This window comes from Sminthopsis crassicaudata, chromosome 1 (assembly GCF_048593235.1).
Source record: "Sminthopsis crassicaudata isolate SCR6 chromosome 1, ASM4859323v1, whole genome shotgun sequence".
Classification (NCBI taxonomy): Eukaryota; Metazoa; Chordata; class Mammalia; order Dasyuromorphia; family Dasyuridae; genus Sminthopsis; species Sminthopsis crassicaudata.
Genome location: NC_133617.1, coordinates 260,698,034 through 260,722,448, shown reverse-complemented (window position 1 = coordinate 260,722,448; position 24,415 = coordinate 260,698,034). Strand labels below are relative to the sequence as shown.

The 24,415-nt window shown below is 34.6% G+C and overlaps 1 protein-coding gene across 3 annotated transcripts in view; it reads right to left on the bottom strand.

Moving 5' to 3' along the window:
• The window catches only part of LOC141549101 (lipoxygenase homology domain-containing protein 1-like), a 598,160-nt gene that overhangs the window by 40,011 nt on the left and 533,734 nt on the right, over positions 1 to 24,415 (bottom strand). For all 3 annotated transcript variants that reach the window (XM_074278423.1, XM_074278432.1, XM_074278441.1), the window contains exon 45: positions 11,813 to 12,065. In XM_074278423.1, the coding sequence (XP_074134524.1) occupies positions 11,813 to 12,065 (253 nt within the window). The remainder of the gene's footprint in view (positions 1 to 11,812; positions 12,066 to 24,415) is intronic.

The following is a 24,415-nucleotide window of genomic DNA, read 5'->3' as shown; positions in this document are numbered from 1 at the left end:
ATAATAAGGAAACAGATTTCTTATCCAGAAACCATATCTTTATAGTCACATGGGAGATAAGATTCAAGGGAATATAAATCCATCTTCTCTTTTACAAACTGATTATTTACTTTCAGATCATATTTGATAACATGAGAAAAATGCAACCTTAAAGTCAATTCTTATGTAAAAAGATATCTCACATACATACTGGAATTACATAAGAAATTTTAGGGAAAAAAAGCACCTAATGAGATTACTTTTGTTTAATGATTCATTGTGAATTAACAATGACTACTAAGCAGGGAGATATATGTATTGTACTCTTGCTTGGAGCATCCTTAGATCTTCTAACACAGAGTTATTCTGCTTCTGGAAGAAGAGATCCTCAATTTCCCTACTGTGTGGACAGGAATAACTTTCTTCAGCTGGCTAGATACCTGAAACAAATTGTGTTTTAAAAACTGACAGGCTGGGATAGTCTAATTCTCTTTCTGGAATTGGCAAAATACAAGGGGAAGATGCCTTTTCTTTCTCTGTCTCTGTCTCTGTCTCTGTTTGTCTGTCTGTCTGTCTCTCTCTGTCGCTGTCTCTCTGTCTCTGTCTGTCTCTGTCTCTGTCTCTGTCTCTGTCTCTCTCTCTCTCTCTCTGTGTCTCTCTGTCTCTCTGCCTCTGTTTCTATCTCTCTTAGTTTCTCTCTGTTTGTCTGTCTGTCTTTCTCTCTCTTTCTTTGTCTCTCTCTGTCTCTCTCATCTTTTTTAATAGTGTCTCCATGAAATGAGCCAAAGGTGGAACAAATAATGATGAATGTTGGAGGGGATGTGGGAAAACTGGGACACTAATACATTGCTGGTGGAGTTGTGAAAGAATCCAGCCATTCTGGAGAGCAATCTGGAATTATGCCCAAAAAGTTATCAAACTGTGCATACCCTTTGACCCAGCAGCGCTACTACTGGGATTATATCCCAAAGAAATACTAAAGAGCGGAAAGAGACATATATGTGCCAAAATGTTTGTGGCAGCTCTTTTTGTTGTAGCTAGAAACTGGAAGATGAATGGATGTCCATCAGTTGGAGAATGGTTAGGTAAATTGTGGTATATGAAGGTTATGGAATATTATTGCTCGGTAAGAAATGACCAGCAGGAGGAATATAAAGAGGCCTGGAGAGACTTAAATCAACTGATGCTGAGTGAAATGAGCAGAACCAGAAGATCACTGTACACTTCAACAACAATACTGTATGGGGATGTATTCTGATGGAAGTGGAAATCTTCAACATAAAGAAGATCCAACTCACTTCCAGTTGATCAATGATGGACAGGGGTAGCTGCACCCAGAGAAGAAACACTGGGAGTCGGAATGAAAATTGTTAGCACTAATATCTGTCTGCCCAGGTTGCATGTACCTTCGGATTCTAATGTTTATTGTGCAACAAGAAAATGATATTCGCACACATGTAATGTACCTAGACTATATTGTAACACATGTAAAATGTATGGTATTGCCTGTCGTCGGGGGGAGGGAATAGAGGGAGGGGGGGTAATTTGGAAAAACTGAATACAAGGGGATAATATTATAAAATATATATATATATATAAAATAAAAAAAAAATAATAAAAAAAAAAAAAAAAAAAAGAAATGAGCCAAAGGTATTTCTCTTGTTATGTTTTATTTGTTCATTTCAGTTTCTATATGCAGGCTTTAATCCCAACCAAAAACAGGAGTTGGAGCCATGGCAGCCTTGGAGACAAGATTCCATACTGAATGACAGCTAAGCACCCTGTTAAGAAAGGTCTGAGAAGTCAGGTAGTTGGAACTAAATCCCAAGGAGGTGTTTACACTTAGAACTGTGCTTTTTAAAAACTTAGCTAAGTAAGATGACAGGAAAAGATAATAATAAATGCTGGAAGAGAGGTAGAAAAACTGGGACACTAATACATGGTTGATGGAGTTATACACTGATCCAATCATTTTGGAGAGCAATTTGGAACCATGCTGAAATGTCTATCAAACCGTAGCAATGTTTGATGTAGCAACGTCTCAACAAGTCACAAAGAAATAATAACAAAGGGAAAAGTACCCATATGTAGTATGTAACCAAAAATTGGTTGTAGCCACCCTTTTTGTAGTGGCAAGGAAATGGAAAATGAATGGATGACCATCAGTTGGAGAATGGCCAAACCAGTTATGGCATATGAATGTTTTGAATGTTATTGTTATGTAAGAAATGATCAGCAGGGTGATTTCAGAAAGGCTGGAAAGACTTAAACGAACTGATGCTGAGTGAAGTGAGTAGAACCAAAAGAACACTGTACATAGCAATAACAAGATTATGTGTGATAAACTATGATAGAGTTGTGCCTTTTCAGCAATAAAGTGATTCAGGCCAATATCAATAAAGAATCATCTGCATTCAGAGAGAGGAATATAGGGAGTGAATATGGATTACAACCATTATTTTCACCTTTTTTTGTTGTTGCTATTGTTTTCTTGGGTTTTTTCCTCTTTTTTTTCCCTTTTTGATCTGATTTTTTTATACAGCATGATAAATGTGGAAATACATTTAGAAGAATTGCACAGTTTAACTTATTCAATTATTTACTATTTAGGGGATTGGGGGGAGGAGAGATAGGGGGAAAATATAGAATATAAGGTTTTGCAAGAGTGAATACTAAAAATTATCTTTGCATGTATTTTGCAAAATAAAAAGCTATTATCAAAAGAAATTTAGCCAACCTAATCACATATTTGTTATTACATTTTTAAAATTGCTAACATTTATTTTATTTTATTTTATTTATAATATTATCCCTTGTATTCATTTTTCCAAATTATCCCCCCCCTTTCCTCTACTCCCTCCCCCCGATGACAGGCAATCCCACATTTTACATGTGTTACAATATAACCTAGATACAATATATGTGTGTAAATACCATTTTCTTGTTGCACAATAAGCATTAGATTCTGAAGGTACAAGTAACCTGGGCAGACAGACAGTAGTGCTAACAATTTACATTCACTTCCCAGTGTTCCTTCTCTGGGTGTAGCTACCTCTGTCTTTCATTGATCAACTGGAAGTGAGTTGGATCTTCTTTATGTTGAAGATTTCCACTTCCATCAGAATACATCCTCATACAGTATTGTTGTTATAAGTGTATAGTGATCTTCTGGTTCTGCTCATTTCACTCAGCATCAGTTGATGTAAGTCTCTCCAAGCCTCTCTGTATTCCTCCTGCTGGTCATTTCTTACAGAGCAATAATATTCCATAACCTTCATCTACCATAATTTACCCAACCATTCTCCAACTGATGGACATCCATTCATCTTCCATTTTCTAGCTACAACAAAAAGAGCTGCCACAAACATTTTGGCACATACAGGTCCCTTTCTGCTCTTTAGTATTTCTTTGGGATATAAGCCCAATAGCAGCAATGCTGGGTCAAAGGGTATGCACAGTTTGATAACTTTTTGGGCATAGTTCCAAATTGCTCTCCAGAATGGCTGGATTCTTTCACAACTCCACCAACAATGTGTTAGTGTCCCAGTTTTCCCACATCCCCTCCAACATTCATTATTATTTGTTCCTGTCATCTTAGCCAATCTGAGAGGTATGTAGTGGTATCTCATAGTTGTCTTAATTTGCATTTCTTTGATCTGTAGTGATTTGGAACACTCTTTCATATGAGTGGATATAGTTTCAATTTCATCATCTGAGAATTGTCTGTTCATATCCTTTGACCATTTATCAATTGGAAAATGGTTTGGTTTCTTATAAATTAGGGTCAGTTCTCTATATATTTTGGAAATGAGACCTTTGTCAGAACCTTTACTTTTAAAAATATTTTCCCAATTTGTTACTTCCTTTCTAATCTTGTTTGCATTAGTATTGTTTGTACAGAAACTTTTTAGTTTGATGTAATCAAAATCTTCTATTTTGTGATCAATAATGATCTCTAGTTCTCCTCTGGTCATAAATTCCTTCCTCCTCCACAGGTCTGAGAGGTAGACTATTTTCTGTTTCTCTAATCTATTTATTATCTCATTCTTTATGCCTAAATCATGGACCCATTTTGATCTTATCTTGGTATATGGTGTTAAGTGTGGATCCATATCTAATTTCTGCCATACTAATTTCCAGTTTTCCCAAAAGTTTTTTCCAAATAATGAATTTTTATCCCTAATGTTGGTATCTTTGGGTTTGTTAAAGATTAGATTGTTATAGTTGTACCCTTTTTTGTCCTTTGTATCTAATCTGTTCCACTGATCTACCAGTCTATTTCTTAGCCAATACCGAATGGTTTTGGTGACTGCTGCTATATAATATAGCTTTAGATCAGGTACACTTAGACCACCTTCCTCTGACTTTTTTTTCATTAGTTCCCTTGCAATTCTCGACCTTTTATTCTTCCATATGAATTTTGTTGTTATTTTTTCTAGGTCATTAAAATAGTTTCTTGGGAGTCTGATTGGTATAGCACTAAATAAATAGATTAGTTTGGGGAGTATTGTCATCTTTATTATATTTGCTCGGCCTATCCAAGAGCACTGAATGTCTTTCAAATTATTTAAATCTGACTTTATTTTTGTGGCAAGTGTTTTGTAATTTTTCTCATATAATTCCTGACTTTTCTTTGGTAGATGGATTCCCAAATACTTTATACTCTCAACATTTGTTTGGAATGGAATTTCTCTTTGTATCTCTTGCTGTTGCATTTTGTTGGTGATATACAAAAATGCTGAGGATTTATGTGGATTTATTTTGTATCCTGCCACCTTGCTGAAATTCTGAATTATTTCTAATAGCTTTTTAGCAGAGTCTTTGGGGTTCTCTAAGTATACCATCATGTCATCTGCAAAGAGTGATAGTTTGATTTCCTCATTTCCTACTCTAATTCCTTGAATCTCTTTCTCGGCTCTTATTGCCAAGGCTAGCATTTCTAGTACTATATTGAATAGTAATGGTGATAGTGGGCAAACTTGTTTCACTCCTGATCTTACTGGGAAAGGTTGCAGTTTATTTCTATTGCATATTATACTTACTGACGGTCTTAAATATATGCTCCTGATTATTCTAAGGAATAGTCCATTTATTCCTATACTTTCAAGAGTTTTTAGTAGGAATGGATGTTGGATTTTGTCAAATGCTTTTTCTGCATCTATTGAGATGATCATATGGTTTTTATTAATTTGATTATTAATATGGTCAATTGTATTAATAGTTTTCCTAATATTAAACCAGCCCTGCATTCCTGGTATAAATCCTACTTGATCATAGTGTATTATCCTCGAGATGATTTTCTGAAGTCTTTTTGCTAATATCTTATTTAAGATTTTAGCATCAATATTCATTAAGGAAATTGGTCTATAATTTTCTTTCTCAGTTTTCGATCGACCTGGTTTAGGTATCAGTACCATGTCTGTGTCATAAAAGGAGTTTGGTAGGCTCCTTCATCCCCTATTTTTTCAAATAGTTTATATAGCATTGGGGCTAATTGTTCTTTAAATGTTTGGTAGAATTCACATGTGAATCCATCTGGTCCTGGGGATTTTTTCCTGGGGAGTTGATTAATAGCTTGTTCTATTTCTTTTTCTGAAATGGGACTATTTAAGCAATTTATCTCCTCCTCTGTTAATCTAGGGAGCCTATATTTTTGGAGGAAGTCATCCATTTCACTTAAGTTATCAAATTTATTGGCATAAAGTTGGGCAAAGTAACTCATTATTTCTCTAATTTCCTCTTCATTGGTGGAAAGATCCCCCTTTTCATTTGTAAGACTATCAATTTGATTTTCCTCTTTCTTTTTTCTGATCAGATTTACCAAAGGTTTATCTATTTTATTGGCTTTTTCATAAAACCAACTCTTGAATTTATTTATTAATTCAATAGTTTTTTTTACTTTCAATATTATTGATTTCTCCTTTTAATTTTTGTATTTCAAGTTTAATTTTTGGTTGGGGGTTTTTAATTTGGTCTTTTTCTAGCTTTTTAAGTTGCAAGCCCAATTCATTAATCTTCTCTTTCTCTATTTTCTTCAAATAAGCCTCTAAAGATATAAAATTTCCCCTTATTACTGCTTTAGCTGCATCCCACAGATTTTGGTATGATGTCTCATCATTGTCATTATCTTGGGTGAAATTATTAATTGTTTCTATAATGTGCTGTTTTATCCAGTCATTCTTTAAGATGAGATTGTTCATTTTCCAATTACTTTTTGGTCTATTTACCCCTAACTTCTTACTGAATGTAGCTTTTATCGCATTGTGATCTGAGAAGAAGACATTTATTATTTCTGCCTTCCTACATTTAATTTTGAGATCTTTATGTCCTAATATATGGTCAATTTTTGTATAGGATCCATGAACTGCTGAGAAGAAAGTGTATTCCTTTCTATTGCCATTCAGTTTTCTCCAAAGGTCTATCATACCTAGTTTTTCTAATGTTCTATTTACTTTTTTAATTTCTTTCTTATTTGTTTTGTAGTTTGATTTGTCTAAATCTGAGAGTGCAAGGTTGAGATCTCCCACTATTATAGTTTTACTGTCTATTTCTTCTTGCAATTCTCTTAACTTTTCCTTTAGAAAGTTAGATGCTATACCACTTGGTGCATATATGTTTAGTAATGATATGGCTTCATTATTTATGCTACCTTTCAGCAGGATATAGTTTCCTTCCTTATCTTTTTTAACTAGATCAACTTCTGCTTTTGCTTGATCTGAGATAAGGATAGCTACCCCTGCTTTTTTTGCTTTACCTGAAGCATAATAGGTTCTGCTCCAACTTTTTACCTTTACTCTGTATGTATCTCCCTGCTTTAAGTGTTTCCCTGTAAACAACATATTGTAGGGTTCTGATTTTTGATCCAGTCTGCTATCTGTCTCCGTTTGATGGGAGCGTTCATCCCATTCACATTTACAGTTAAAATTACTAAATCTGTATTTCCTGCCATCATATTATCCCCACAATATGCTTTTTCCCTTGACCCCCCTGAACTTCTTCCCTGATATTTAATTCATAGACCCCCCTTGTGATGCGCAGCCCTCCCTTTTTTTAGTATCCCTCCCCCCTCCCTCCAAGTCCCTTCCCTTATTCTCCTTTTCCTTTTCCCTTTTCCTCTCCCCCCTTTTAATGAGGTGAGATAAAATTCTCTGAAAAACAAATATGTCAATTATTTACTCTTTGAGCCTTTTCTGATGAGAGTAAGATTCACACAATGATTCTCCCCCTCACTAAATTCCCTCAGACATGGTGTATTTTCTATGCCTCTTCCTGGGATGTAGTTTCCTTCTTTTTATCACTCCTTCCCCTTTTTCTGAAACTACCCCCTTCCCTTTACTACACCCCCCCTTTTTTTCTTTTATATCAGTAGAATCAAATTATCCATGCATACTTTTTATATACCCACAACAGAGTTACAGTTCTCAAGGGTTCTGTGTACCTTTTTCTGTTTCTCTTCAGTCTTGTGGATGTAGATCAATTTTTTTGTTTAAGTCTAGTTTTTTTCTTAGAAACATATAGAATTCCTCTATTTCATTGAATGACCATCTTCTTCCATGGAAAAAGATGCTAAACTTAGCTGGGTAGTTCATTCTTGGTTGTAATCCTTGATCTTTTGCCTTACGGAATATCAGGTTCCAGGCCCTTCTATCTTTTAATGTGGAGGCAGCCAGATCTTGTGTGACCCTTATTGTGGCACCTTGGTATTTAAATTGTTTTTTTCTAGCTGCTTGCAAGATTTTCTCCTTTGTGTGGTAATTCTGCAGCTTAGCCACAATATTCCATGGGGTTCTTTTTTTAGGGTCTGTTTCAGAAGGAGTTCGATGAATTCTTTCGACATCTACTTTCCCTTCTGTTTCTATTATCTCTGGACAGTTCTCTTTGATAATTTCCTGTAAAATAGAATCTAGGCTCTTTTTTTGGTCGTAGTTTTCGGAAAGTCCAATGATCCGCAGATTATCTCTCCTAGATCTATTTTCCAGGTCTATAGATTTTCCCAGTAAGTATTTGACGTTATTCCCCAGCTTTTCGTTTTTGTTTGTTTTGTTTGACTGATTCTTGGGTTCTCAGTGAATCATTCATTTCTATTTGTTCCATCCTGAATTTTAAGGAGTTATTTTCTTCTTTCACAGTTTTTAGTTCTTTTTGTAAATGACCAATTTTGTTTTTAAATGAATTATTTTGCTCTATTGAATTTTTTTCCATTACCCTAATTTTTTTGAGAATTATTTTCTTTTTCCAATTCAGAAATTCTATTTTCTTGAGACTATTTTATCTTTTCCAATTCAGAAATCCTACTTTCCTGTGATTTTTTAACCTTTTCTAATTCACAAATTTTATTTCCCTGCATCTCCTGTGAATTCTTTATTTTTTCCAACTCCAATTTCAGAACGTTGTTATTCTCTATCATAGCTTCCCTTTCCTTTCCCCATTTTTCTTCAAACTCTCTTAACTTTTTAATAGTCTCTTCGAGGAGAGATTTATGTGATGGGGGGCAGGAATTGTTCCCCTTTAGGTTATCTGCTGACTCTCTGCTGTTAACTTCCTCGGGGTTGGATACCTGCTCTTTCTCTGTGTAGAATGAGTCAATGGTTCTTTTTGGCTTCTTACTCATGATTAAAAAATCTTTTGGGGTCTGTCCCTGGGGTAGGAAATTATTTATTTATTTCTTTACCAGCTTCCTCCCAGACCGGATGGATGCAGCGGCTCCTGAGCCTGAGCTAAGAGAGAGCTCTGGGAGAGAGTTCCCCACCCCCTCCCTGGAAGTGCCTCACAGGTGATCAGCACTGCTGTGCTTTGAGGGCAGCACTATGTGTCCTAGTGGCTTCCCTGAGGTTTGAGACTGAACAGTAAAGGCGACACAAAGCCCAGCCTATGCGTTCCGGTGGGGCGTGGATGTCAGCAGCAGGTGACGTGAAAAGCCCCTGCGCTCAAACTGGAAGTGTCTGCCCTGAAACTGCGGTCCCTAGTTCAAAGGTTCCACTTCTCTGGGACTTCCCGGGGCTGAGTTCCACAGCCTCCAGCCAAGCAAGGCACTGTGTTTCCTTGGGCCGTTTCAGCCCACTTCTCAATCTCTTAACTACTCCCAGGTGAAAGCCTGGACAGCCTAGGTCGGCCACACCCACAGTGCTGAGATCTGCTGAGTCACCTCCGGGACAGGGGAAGATCTAATCTGGTTTTAAAATTTTAAAGTGGCTTGATTTCTCTTCTGAACTGCTGTTTTATAAGCAGAGGTTATGGCACAGGCTGTGCCAGATTCTTCAATCTCAGTGGCTTCTCTGATTCCAGAGCCCTCCTCAGTGCGATCGGAGCAGTGTGCCACCACCCAACCGTCTGTGCTGACCTCTTTTTTTTTTTTCCTTTCCTGGGGACTGACCTTTCTTGTTGAAACTCCAGATTCTCTTCAGCTGGTAAGTAGTGCTTCCAGTCCTTGTGGTTTCTATCAGTCCAGCGCTATTTTTGAGGCTGAATTTATCTAATTGGTTGTGAGGGAATAAGGACGCTCACAGAGTCGCGTGTATCTTCTCCGCCATCTTGGCTCCGCGAATCTGTTATTACATTGTTGAAGTAAATATTTCTTTGCAAAATCTAATCTGACTCTTAAGTGGATAAATGGATCTGAGGTGCTATACTGGGCATGACCACTAGTAGAGGTTGAAGTCATTAACAGAAACACTCTTAACTTCCTTTAATGGTACCAGAGAACCTTCAGGAGGATGATATGTAACCAGGCAGTGGGGGTCATGGTGATAATATAAATATAGATAATATAAACATAGCATTAGATATAGATAACATAAACATAAATAGATCTTCAACAAATATATGTTTGCCAAAAGCAGCATCTTAAGGTAATATGAGACTTGTTTCCTGATGCTGACAAAACACTCCAACTGTTTCTTTTTGACAGTGGTTTAATTGCATTATGATGTGGAATATTGAAAATATTCTTTAGAAAAACATAGTAATGAGAATGGCAGTGACTTAACCATACAGATTTTTAAAATAAAGCAAATAAACTTATTGTCCATCTTTTGGAATTCAGTTGGATAGACAAAAAGTCAATCACACTAATTCATCAACACTTATTTCTTATGCTATTATTGTTAGAAACATGAAGAGTGAAGTTCTACCATGGAATAGAAGGAGGAATCAAAGGATCAAATTTAGGAAATCACATAGTATATTAAATGATACTAAGTTCACAGATAAATAAATCCATCTTTTTAAAGCAACATTCCCATAATGGTATAATTTAGCTATTGATTCTAGAAAATAATGATATTGAAGAATTAAAACTATATACTTGAAAGGTAATGGAATATTCTAGGCAGCAATAATCTGTAATACATTATCAGTGACAGGTTTTAGGTGTGAAATGTTATAAAGAATATATTTGAGGAAATATATGACTAGAAAAAAAAGAGGTGGTTACTCATGAAGTGAAAATGAGATATAACAGATAGATAACACAAATGGTTTAATAGGAGACCTTCAATGTATTAGTTGGATCATTATTGAGGATTTATAACACAATTTGAATGAGTTATACAGGTTGTAAAGGTATAAAAGGAGTACCATATATATAGATGTAAGGAACAATAGGCCACTCTATGTGTTTTAAGTATACATTCTTTAGCTTATTAAAAAAGTGACAGCATGCATTTGTGTGTGTGTATGTGTGTGTTGAAAACCTATCTGTTACCTTTAGTGGGGAACTCTCTAATTACCTAAGGAGCTATGTATAGGTTTCCTCATTATTAATTACTAATGAAACTGACAAGAGTCTCAGTCGTTAAGACCTAGGATCCTGAATTTATTATAGTTTCTTTAGGAGCTGGGTTTTTTTAATGCCTTGATCTGATTCTTTTTAACACTTTAACTTGTAATCACATGCTGAATAATGTGTGGCTGTGCTAAAATATCACAGATTGAAATGCATTAGTTAACAGTCTTCTGTGAAATTGTGTTAAGTCCCAACTAAGAAAACTGATCTAGAGATGGTTATATCTAGGAAGGGTGAAAGATAGATGGGTCCAAATTTTGATGGCAAAAGGGGCCAAATCCCTTCAAATGTCTGTTTGAGAGAGGAAGTATATTAAAAAGAAACACCTAGGTTCAAATTCTGCCACTGACTCTTACTAGCTAGTAAGCATGGACAAATCAGGTAACATTTCCAAGCCTCAATTTCTTTACCTATAATTGGGAGTATTAGACTAGTCTCTTAAGTTCTTTTCAACTTAAAATCTATTAAATCTATGATCCTATGAAAGATCATTAGCTGTAGAATCAAGAGAATGAAAAATTTGGATATTTTTCCAGTATTCAAGTTATTCTCTTTTCCATTCACCATCTGACGCTCTACCTTCCATCTCTATTTTCTTTCTTCTTAGTGCAAATTATAAACAGAACAGGGCAGCTAAGTGACATAGAGTGATAGTCTAAAGTCAGGAAGACTCATCCTTTTTTATTTCAAATGCAGATTCAGGCCCTTACTATGTGACCCTGAGCAAGTCACTTAACCCTGTTTCCTTTAGTTTCCTCATCTTTAAAATGACCTAGAGAAAGAAAGAGAAAGAAACCACTCCAGCGAGTTTGCCAAGAACGCCTCAAATAGCATCATGAGAAGTATGGCATGACTGAAAATGACTGAACAACAAATAGAATGTTTATGGAATAATATTATCATTAAATGCTAAATATAATTTTTCAAATAATTTTTCAAATACATAAAAGATAAATTTCACAAAAAGAAAAAGGTGTGTGTGTATGTGCATTACAGAAATTATAATTCCTTTAAGAAAAGATCTATGTGTATAATGTGATGATTTCTCACCCTGAATATCATCCGGCAGTAGCTCTTTTCGGATATATCCAAGAAGCTTCAATTTCCTTTCCATCTGTCTGTCACCAACTTCACTGTCTAACCACTGCTGGCAAGAAAAGGCATATTCTTTGTTTCTTATCCCAGATTCCTGAATGGTGATTCGGTCTAGATAGCATCCAGCACCATAGCCAGTGACACTGTGTTCTATAAGCACTTTTCGAACCATGCCTAGGTCCACAGCCCTCAGGCTGAAGGTGCTGACCTGATGAAAAGTAAATAACAGAAAAACCATATAAATGACAGAATGGAAAAGTTCTTCTAGAGCTTACACATGTATAAATAACTGGCTTCTTTCAAGATTCAGCTCTACTGCCACATTCAACCAAGACCTTTCCCAGGTTGCCTCATCCTTTTGACTACTAGGATCTTCCTCATCTAAATTACCTCTGATACATACACTGTATTTTGTGTGTTTATTTTATGTCATCTTCCCCCCTTACAATGTAAGCTCTTTGAGAGAAGAGACTGTCTTTCTTTTGGCTTGCATTTGGAATTAGCATAGTGTCTGTCACATAGTAAGCATTTAAGAAATGCTTGTTAACTGTTGATAAATTTATTGTCTGTCTTCCATTTTCTCCTCAGCTCTTGGCACAGTGAGGGAAAAAAAAGCAAGCACTTAAATTCTTGTGATTTGTTGTAGAATGGCATATATATATATGTATATATACACACACATATATATAATCAGGGCTAACTGGAGTTCTATGATGATCAGATCAGAGGAAGAAAGAACATTATGGATAGGAAATAAAAAGGGCCATCAAGAAATACTTCATTAAGAAAATCTCATTGGGGCTCTGCCTTAATTATTAGGCATAATTTTAATAGAGAAGAGGGTTGTGACTAATATCAGAGTTGGGGAACAGTAGGAGCAATATCAAAGAAGTATTATATCAAAGTGGCATTTAGGGGATATTGGGTTTGACTGGGGACAAAGGTGACAGCCAGGGATATGGTGCAAAAAAATAGGCTACAGATGGTAAAGTGCTTTGAAAATTAGAGGATGAACTTGAAGGATATAATTTGAAAAATAATAGGAGGTCATCAACATATTTTTCAAAGAACCATAATAATCAGAACAAAGCATGGTTTGCCAGAGGGAGAGAACACAGGTAGGACAACTGGAATGAGACTGTTAGAATAAAGTGGATAGCAACCAAGGAAGAATCAAGGATAACTTTGAGATATAGATGAACAAAAGATCATTTGGGGCACAAAGCAATAAGGGGAAAGTTTCATAAAGAGTGTTGAATATGGAGTTAAGAAAATCTGAGTTCAAAGCAAATCTTAGACATTAACTATGTGATACTAGGCAAATCACTTAATCTCTCTCAGACACAGTTTTCTCATTTGTAAAATGAAGTTAATAATAATTTACCCCCAGAATTATTAAAAGGATAAAATGAGATGTTTGCAAAGCACTAGAATTTTACATTAATGTTTAAATTTTTTTTAAATAGTATTAGTTTGTGAAGAGGTGTCTCTCACTAGCAAATTTGGTAAGCATATCATTGAAATCAATGAGGCTTTTATCCAAATTGATTTTTTTATAAACTATTTCATAGCATAGGACTAGGCAGATGTTCTTGTAGAGTCATCCTTCCAAGTTGATATGAACTAGTCAATTAAGTATCTTTGAGTCTGATAGTTCAACCATGTTTCAAAGCTACCTAAAAGATTCAGCCCTTTATATGGAGATTAGGTTCTAAATTCAGCATATAAATTGGTAAAACATTCTGTGTATGTGTGTCTCTGTCTGACTCTGTCTCTTTCTTTGTTTAAAGAGCTATATTTAGAGCACTGTTTAGAGCACTTTATTTCACATAAATTTATGAGGAAGCCTCTAATGTAGTGGAACAGGAGCTCAAGATTCAGAAGACTTAGATTTAGCCTAAGTACATACCAGTACCAGTATATACTGATTGTTAAGATCCTGGATGAATCACTTAATATTAATAATACAGTGCCCTGTACTATTATCTAAGATAAATTGAAAAGAAAACATAAGATATACTGGTAGGGAAGTTTCCACATCTTAAAGTAACCTAAATCAATTAAATTACAGATCCTGTTGCTATTTCTATGCCCCTAAATGCATTTATTATATGACTCCATTGTGTGAATCAGCCCACACACATCTCCCTCTTGTCCATAAGAATATATAATGCAACACTTTCAAATGTCTTATTAATATATAATTCATTTATTTAGATTTTTTTGGACTAGATGAAAGAGGACTTAATCATTGAATGAGTATAGCCTCAACCAATCTGAGACCTGTTGAAGACCTTAGCTTAAAAAAGGCTAAAGTCTCCTACTGCAATCAGGGCCCTCTCTAGTCATCTTGATATATATCTTTCACTGGACCCAGATGGCTCTGGAGAAGAAGTGAGGCAGATGACCTGACACATCCCTCTCTCACCTAAATCCAATTCACTTGCATGTCAGAAATCTGGTTCTCTCTCCCTTCCCTATCTAAGGTGTATACCACATTATGACTCACTTTCTCTTATACTGCAATCTTCAAGATGAAATTTTCATTTCCACCAAAAATTCCCATCATTCCTAATTTAGTAAGTAGTTTCTACCTATTGATTAGAGTTTCATCTAGAAAACCTTTCTCCTTATGAATTATGATGGATGAAATTTTTATTAATGTAAGTCTATTTACTGACTGCTTTACTTTATTGGATACAAGTTCATCATATATCCAACTAGTTGAAATCCACCATCACCCTAAAATCCTTTATTCCATGTTATTGATTTAATTCATTAACTCCTCATCCATTTCATCCTTTTAAATGCATGATCCATCCTAAATACCTATTTCAATATTATTGTTATTTCTCCCCCCTTCCTCCTTAATTCTTATTCAAATATTTTTCACCAAGCTTTTTCTTTCTAGATCATGGATTTCCTCATATTTCCCTATCTTCAATCTGAGATAATAGCTAGCAATTATCTAACACTTTCAACTTGCAAAGCACTTCACATGCTATCTTATTTAGTATTCACAATAATTCTATGAATTAAACAAGCTCAAATCCCACCCATCAAAGAGATACACTTTTCATGCTAATTAAATGCCCTGATTCCTGTGCAAAAGTCATCATCAACTTGTACTGGGTAAATATAGCAGACAGGAATTTCAATATGATAAAATGGAAAAAGACAAGGCCTTTGGTTCAAAAGACAATACTTAATGGACACAGGTTCAATTTTCTCCTCCATAAAATGGAGTTATATTGAAGGGTATTTGAATCTGGTATTTGGTCATCTACAGCTAAATCTATAATTGTATGATTTAGCCATCAGGAAACATAAGGGACAGGGAGAAAGGATCTAGGTGTACAAGAAGATATACTATTCCAGAATTTTCAAACTCCAAGAAACTTTCTAGGCATAGATCAATGAAATTCAGAATTTATACTATAGGATATATAGATGGATAGACAGCCAGCTTTGGAATCAGAAAGGCCTGAGTTCAAGGTACTCACTGACTGTGTGCCACTGGGAAAGCTACTTAACTACCTAGAGAACACTCTAAGACAATATGTTACAGACAAGAGTGCTGGCCTGAAGTGGTAAAGGGAATTTCTTCATCTGGAAGTTCCTTACATAAATAAAATCACAGTTTCTCTTTGTGAGAAAGCTGGAGAATATTTTTCTCTCTCTAACCTGGAAAACTTGGTTCTGACCTGATAAAGAACTGAAGAGTCAGGAGTTAGAGATTTGTGCTATTAAAAAGAGCCATAAACTCTAAAACAAATTATCTTCCCATTGGACCCAGTTGGCTCCAAAAGAGAAAGTGAGACTGGTGACTTTGAATAGCCTTTCCTCACTTAAATGTCATATACTTGAATGACATGGTTTCACCTACCTAATGTCACAGTCATCATCAAGAGCAAAGGACAGATAAGAACCTCTGTGAGTAGGAGAGCATTTGTTAATTGGTTGTTGTCCTTCATTACCAAAATGGCATCACTATGTTAGAGTCGAGATGCAATGTGTCCAACTATGGCTGATCAGACCAATATAAGCTTGGAGTACTCAGCTACAGGTCAGACACAAATAGTCCATATGAATATTTGGAGTAGCTTCTCTAATGTTGTAAATCTCACATTTCTTTTGGGCTAATTCAATTCTGTTTTGCTCATAAAGCACAGTACCTTCTCTGATGAGGGCACGTTATAATGTGCAGTCCTGTGCCAGTGTTTCCTATTTCACAAATCAATCTTAAAGTCCTTAAGAGGGACCTTGAGAGTTCTTTTGTTTTGTTTTTCTGACCACCCTGTGAGCAGAAATAGGTGAGAATCTGCCCCACTAGGGACCCAGTTGGAATTGGACAGTTGAACAACACAGCTCTTTCTTTTCTTTCTTCTTTTCCTTCACTTCCCTCTGTTTACAGAGAGCACCATACTCTTATCTGCAGGTGCTTTGTACAAAGAAATATTAATTTTCATAGCTGAAATCTCACAAAATATCTTGGAATTTATGGACTAGGACCATTCCTTAAATCCAAATCACTCTGGCTCTCATTGATTGACCAACTACAGGTTCCAGGTTAAGCCCTGCTTGGTCATTGTTCCATCCCTGATAGGCTCAGAGCAAATGTAAATATCAATTGTTTCTGGTTTGGCCAGAAACTTTGAGGATCTTCCCCACCCAGAGGAATATATATATATATTAACAAGGGAAAATAGGCTATCCTTTGCCTCACTTCTTACCTAGGCTTGAGCACTGAATGTGCATTGTCTCAATCAAAGTGAGAACTGTTGAAAACCTTAGCTTAAGAAGAGCAAGGTTTCCTATTGTAACCATGGCTATCTCTAGTTAGTTTGACTTACATCTTGCCACTGGACCCAAATGGCTTTGAAAGAAAAAGTGTGGCTGGTGACTTTGCACAGCTCTTCTTCATTTCAATCCAATTTATTTGCATGTCATGTCATCATCTCCCTGATGTCATGGTCCTTTTCAAGAATTAAGAATAAATAACAACAAACTCTCAACCAGTCACTTTACTTTACTAGGCTACTGCCAACCTCCCTCTATTTCCACATCTCACACATTAGTGCCAATCATTTTTAAAACAAAAAAACTCAGAAGATACCAGTTTATGCCCATTTTTTGGTCCCTGACATTAGTGCATGAGAGTTGAAGAGTTAAAATCTTTTTTGATAGTGGCAGGTTTTCAATTAATGTATCTCCTGTCTTTGAAGGAATGGGTACCTAGATTCTATGATCACCAAACACTGACAAATGGAGGGAAGTAGAAAGGCAAAAGCTGGTGAAAAAAAAAAAAACAACAACAACAAAGATCAGCTCTAGGGGAGAAATTAGGGTATCAAAATTGTCAACAGAATGGATAAGAAATTAAAGCATAAATACAGGACTGAGGGAGCAAAACCTCTTAAATTTATAAGCAAAAGATATCTTGGAAAGACATCAGGAAAGGTCTGTCTCAATTGAGTGTGGGGAGATTTTGGGGAGATTGGCTCAGAGCAGGCATAGGGCAGAGAGATCCAGGGTACTAACAGGGGGATATAGTGAGAGACTCTTAGCCAAAATACAGCAATGGTAGTAGCTACTCTGTCCTGGTTCAGAAATTAGTGGATAGTAAACTAGCTGTGAGAAGTCCAAGACTAATATAAAAGGCAAATAGTGAGCCCTGCTCAGAATAACTAGTAGGATTTGGTCAAACCCATCCAGTTGAGGAAGAAGTCTGCAGGGCAGTGTAAGAGGAAGCTTGGGATAATTTCTTCTGTGCCCTGGGAGCAGACCTCAACCTTTTTAAAGTGAGTAAAAAAAGCAAAAAAGATCTATGACCATAAATAGCTATTATAAAGATAGAGAAGAACAGATTTCAAACCCGGAGGACAATAAAGGCAAAACACCTCCAGATGAAGCCTCAGAACAGGATATGAGTTGGTCTCCAACTCAAAAGGTTCTCTTGAGATAATTGAAAAATGATCTTAAAAGAGAGTTAAAAGAAAAATTAGGAAATGAAAGCTTTGCAGGAGAGTTTGGAAAAGAAATCTTGTCTGAAGAAAATGCCTTAAAAATATATTTGGTAACTTGGAAAATATATAAACTGAAGAAAATCACTTCTTAAAAAATAGATTTGGAAAAATGGAAAAAGAAAAAAAAATTCCTTAAAAATAAAATTGATGATGGGGAAAAAAAATGAAGGAAACAACTCCTTTATAAGTCCACGTGACCAAATGCAAAAGAAGGAAAAAAAAAAAAAGCTAACTGAAGAAAATAATTCACTAAAAATTAAAACTGGACAAATAGAAGTGAATAACTCAATGACATCAAGAATCAGTCAAGCAAAACCAAAAAAAGAGAAAAAAATAGAAGAACATGTAAAATACCTCAATGGAAAAACAACAAATCTGGAAAATAGATCAAGGAGATACAATCTAAGAATTGTTGGATTACCTGAAAATCATGATTAAAAAACAAAACAAAACAAAAACAAAACAAAACAAAACAAAACAAAACAAAAAAAAAAAAAAAAAAAAAAAAAAAAAAAACCAACAACCCTGCACAATGTCTTTCTTGAAATCATCAAGGAAAACTGACCTGATATCCTAGAACCAGAAGGCAATATAGCTATTGAAAAAGTCTACCAAAAGAGACCCTAAAATGAAAACTCCAAGGAATATTGTAGCTAAATTCCAGAATTATCAAATTAAGAAGAAAATACTATAAGGAGTCAAAAAGAAACAATTCAAATATTGAGGAGTCATAATTAGGATTATTCAGGTTCTAGCAACTACCACTTCAAATATGATATATTTTTTTGGAATATGATTTTTGGAGGGCAGAAGAGCTTGGACTTCAACCTAGAATCAACTATGCAAAACTGTTATGAGCCAGAACTCTGTACTTGAAACAAGGATTCTTACAAGGTGTTAAGTCAGTGGAATTGATAAGACAAGAGATATTTAGTTTATCATGGTAATTAATAGTTCTCTAGTTCAGTATGATTGATTTACTCTGACAACAAATAATGGTTCCCTAATGATACAATAATTGGTTTATACTCAGTATACTGTAAATGATCTAATTATAATAGTGCATATAAACTGGGATAAACTCAGCCAGAAGAGAAGTTAAGAAAGTTGCAAGAAGAAATAGACAGCAAAACTATTGGGGAATCTCAAGCTCCCTCTATCAGAACTATATAAATCCAAAAACAAAATAAACAAGAAAAAATTAAGGCGCTAAATAGAATTTTAGAAAAGTTAGATATTATAGACCTTGGAGAAAAGTGGATGGGAACAAAAAGGAATATACATTTTTCTCAATGGCACATGGAACCTATACAAAAATTGACCATGTATTATTAGAGCATGAAAATCTCAAAATCAAATGCAGAAAGGCAAAAACAATAAGTACATCCTTTTCTTATCATGAATCAATAAAAATTATAAGTAATAAAGGGCTGAGAGAAAAATAGTCCAAAAATTAATTGGAAATTAAATAATCCAATCCTAAAGAATGAGTGTGTGAAAGAACAACTAATAGAAAAATTGACAATTTCGTCTAAGAGAATGACAATAATGAAACACCATACCAAAATTTATGATACACAGCCAATGCAGTTCTTAGGGGAAATTTTATATCTCTATATGCTTACTCGAATTAAAAAGAAAAAGAGAAGATCAATGAGTTGGGACTGCAACTAAAAAAAAAAAAAAAAAAGGAACTAGACCTGAGAAGTCATCAGTATATGGAACTCCCTATAAAGAATTTTTCTCTTCCAATATCACCTTTTTTGTAAGTGCTCTCTTAGCACCACAGGCTTTAGAAGTGGAAGAAAGCTTAGAAAGCATCTATATGATGGTTATGGCCATTATATAGGTGAAGAAACAGATGCTCCTCCAGCTTAAATAATTTTCTCATAGTCATAGCAGTGGTAAGTTGCATCTGGGCTGAGATCAAGGTCTCTATCCTTTCAGGTACCAGGTTTTGAATGTCAGTGGAGCAATGCATAGAGTTCTGAGCCTTAATCTTCTTAAATTCAAACCTAACCTACACTTACAAGCTGGGTGGCTCTGAGCAAGACACAACTCTGTGTGTCTCAGTTTGTCTATAAAATGAAGTGGAAATGGCAAACAACTGCAGTATTTTGGCTAAGAAAATCCCAAATGGTATCATTTAGTCAGACAAGACTAAAATACAACTGAATGAAAACAATCAATTTGAATGCAGTGCTATTTCCATAATATCACATAGTCTATCTCTTGATGTGTTTGGAGACCTCTAATACTTTTCATTGAGTGAAAGGATAATAAAAACCACGGAAGCATTTTCGGTATTTGTGTAAGTATGAATGATATGTAAACAAGATTATGAGATTAATTCAGTCTCATTCACTATGTTCCTTTATTTCACTATGGAACTCTTAAAATGAAATTTTGATGGCACTGTGGGGGAAAGTAATCTATTGCATTATTTTGTATTAATTGAAATTATTTTAAAATGGACACCAGTTTCACAATATCAAGAGTTACAGATTTGTTTATAAAATTGCACAGAGAATCAGATTTTCAATCCTCACTGATTCTCATATATATTTTTAAATTTTGAATGAGGAGTGAAGCAATAATCAAGATGATATATCAAAAATATTTTTATTCTAATTGTTTAGATAATTTGGATGAAACTAGTTATTGGCCTGGATTATTCAGATAATTTCCTCAATTCTCTACTTCACTGTGTTTTTGTAAGACACAGCCTATGTGTAGGTGGATATATGGGTGTATGTGTGGGTGACATAAAAGAGACCAGATGGATGAAAGAAGCAGATTAAATCTCACTAGTTGCCAACCACTCAACCATCCAGGAAGGACTAAAAGACCAAAAATGAAAAAAAAAATAGAAGGAAGAGGAAAGACTCATTTAGTCATTTAGTCCAAATTCTCTTTACCCACCCCCGAACGGCTGTCCAGTGTTAAGTTTGCTTCATACAAAACACACAGAAGGAGGGAAAGGAAAATGGTAGAGAGGAATTATTTTTAACCATAGTTCAATCTTCTTTGCCATATCTGCTTCAATTTCTCCACATGAGACCTAAAGGAGATGGTGGAAAAATGATGTAAATAACTTAGTAGTTATTCTTTACAGAAGTCTCATTTTTTCCAATTGTATTCTAGATAATTTAAAGAAAAGTATTCTAACTTTCTTGTCTAACAGCATCACCCTAACTGAAAAATTCTCTTATGAGGATTCTTTCTGTCTTCTTTCACTGCTGTAAAGTTCATTGAGGATAATCATTTAGACCATTTTGTCACCATACTACATGACATTTGAAAATAGTAGATAAATCATTTATTGTTTTATTAATTCTCATCAATTTCATCATATCTGCCAATCTATTAGTAATATTGTACTTAAGCTTCAGATTATTGTAATTTTTTCTCAGAAAATTTTTTACTCATCATTAAAATGTCCAGTGATATTATTGTTATTGATATTGGGTTTCAAAATTGCATATTTTAAAGCTACTACCCAAATTTAAACTGAATTTTTTCAGGTATGACTAAATTTCTCATTTACATTAGTCTTGGAAACTAGGCATACACACAGCAATTTAGTCAGACCCTTAAGAGAACTTCTGATTTCAATTATTTGGATGTTTCTTCTTGCAACGAAGATCACAGCCCATCTAGCATAGCCCATTCTGTAGACTTCCTGCTCCTATTTTTCCATAAGTATACCATAAGGGGTAAGTGCAACATGCTAAAGATTTCTGTGACTTTTTTTCTGATATTCCAATGATAGCAATGAACAACTTGAGTGAAGCATTGGCCATTATTTACTTTTGTTAGACACATGGTTAGCCCATTTTTTCTTCTGATCATCAGTTTTCATGATGATGTCTTTTATTCCTATTCTTTCAAGTTCCATACTGGTCACATGTTGCAGCCTACTTCTACCTGCATACCCTTTTGTTTTGCCCTTTGTTGTATTAATTATCCATTTAAGATTGTTGTGCTGCTTGCCTTTCAACTAAACAATAACAATTGAAATTTTTATCAATTAATTTTTAAGTTTTATTATAATTATATTAAAATTATGAATCTTTTTTTAGAGAACCTTGGGGCCATTAAAGGAGTTTTGCAATTTTTGAAGTCCATCCAACCTATTGTTTTCCTTTTATGTGATCACATAAATAAAAATATCTTTAAACTTAAGAATAATTATTTGACCTGTTCATCATTTCAATGGCTTAGGGAAATCTCTAGTATGGAAACTCCCTCTACCAATGTGGGCTGGCACTATCTCTGCAACTTAAATCTCAAGGAGTTTTCTAAAGAAATATACAGGCTAAATATATGTATATGCATGCATAGCATATATAAGTAAAGTAAAGACACCAGGTATCTTATGTAGGAATTGGTTCTGAGTCTTCATGGTTCTAAGGCCAGCTCTTTATGTTGCATCAATTCAATTTCTAAATGATAAAGTTCCATGTTTTTAAAAATTATTTCTAACAATTAGATTGGTCTATTTATCTGTGCCAATGGCAACACTTCAAGTCAACATTTTGGGAGAAGGAAAAACTGTTCTGAATCTCACATCTACTCTAATATCTCACAAATTTTGATCTATATAAGAACCTCATAAGCTATCTAGTCCATACCTTTCATTTCACAAATAAGGAAACTGAGTTTCTAGGGAGTAACATAGGGAAGCTCAAGTTACTTGCTGAGTGCCATACAGACAGCAGACAGCAGGTACTCTGATTCTTTTGGCAGTGCTTTTTCTGATATAACAACTTCACTAGTTTAACTAGTTTATTAAAGCAAAAGAATACACAGAAGTTTGCTTGGGGTCAGGAAAGGATGGGTTTCATTTCTGTCTCCCACATATACCAGCTATGAGCAAGTCACTTAATCTCTCATAGTCCCAAGCAACTTTCTAAAAAAAAGTTAAATTGTACAGGAGTTCCTTATATTCACAAGGTGAAGAAGAGAAGTTTCCACATTAGGGAGATCCCTATACTAATGAAATCACAAGACTAGGTCCTATCATGACCAAGGAAAGAAAAACTGTTTTCCTTATTATTTTATAGGTTAATAAAAAGTCAGTGCTTACACACAATGAACTTCATTAACTCATTCAATTGCTGCATATAATTATTGAAAAATGAACTTTAGAATTCAAAAATAATCTACAGACCTCATTTCATAAATATTACATGAATTCATATGTATTTCACAGTTTTTAAGAAAGTATTCTTTTTTATACTTGGCCATATTTTATGTCATCTGTTGTCCTATGTGCTCTAAAAATAGAGAACTACTGGTCAACTATATAAATGGAAATATAAGTGAATCATAATCAAGACCATGTTTTTGTTCCACTTACATTCAACCATTACTGTAATATTATAATTAAAAGATTTTATAGACCAATTTTCACTTCAATTGGAAATAAGTGGACTTGGGACAACAGTTAGGTAGATTTAGAAATCATGATGTAACTAGACCTGAAATGCATTACTTATTGATGAATCACTGTCAACCTAGCAGGAAACCTCTAGTGAATTGCCTCAGGACTCTATTTTTGTCCCCATTTTGTTCAACAATTTTTTAAAATGTCTTGAATGACCTACATATGGCAAACTTTTCAAATTGATTGGAGACCTAAAAGTGGAAAGGATAGCTGAGAAAATTAATAAGAATACCTAACCCTCCTATTCTAAAAGGGAGAAAAAAAACCTAAATTAGATGGAATGTTGAGCTGAAGTTAATCAGTTGAAATAATTTAATTGGGAGAAATACAAAATCATCCTCTTAACTTAAAAATCAAAACCACAAACAAAATATGTGACAGGCTTAAAAATCAACAAAACAAATAAAATAGAGGGAAAATTGGGGCTACAAAGACATTTTGAAGGGAAAAAACTTAAATCCTAACTATTAGTCACTGATGTTAAAAAAAAAAAGTTAATGCATTAACAGAATTTAATCTAAAATAAATCTATTCTGTTTTAAGTCCTCATTTGGAATACAGTATCTACTTCTCAACAAATTTAGGACATTAACTGACAAACAAAATAGATTCCAGAGAAGGCAACAGGAATGGTGAGGGCATTAAAGATCTAGTTCATATAAGGACTGGTCAAATGATTTTCTAACTCAAGTAAGAGAACTTTTGGATAGAGATAGTAGTTGTTTTCAAATATTTGAAGGAGGAATGGAAGAAAAGAGGAAACTTGATCTGAGGAAAGAGCTAGTAGCAGTTTTTAGAAATTATAAGAAGAGATTTCAACTAACTATAAAGACAAATTAAAAATCTTGAAATTAAAAGTTTAAAAAATAGATTGAGCTACTCATAAGGTAATGAGTTCCCAATGAATGGAGGCCTTCAAGTTGAGTGGCATATTAACTATGTGGTTCATAGGTTTCATGATTGGTATAAGAGTTGGACTAAACAACATATGCTATTCCTTCAATCCTTCAATCAATCAATCAACTCAACCAAAAATCCTTCAATCAATCTTATGGACTGATCTTTCAATATTAAAGGACTGTA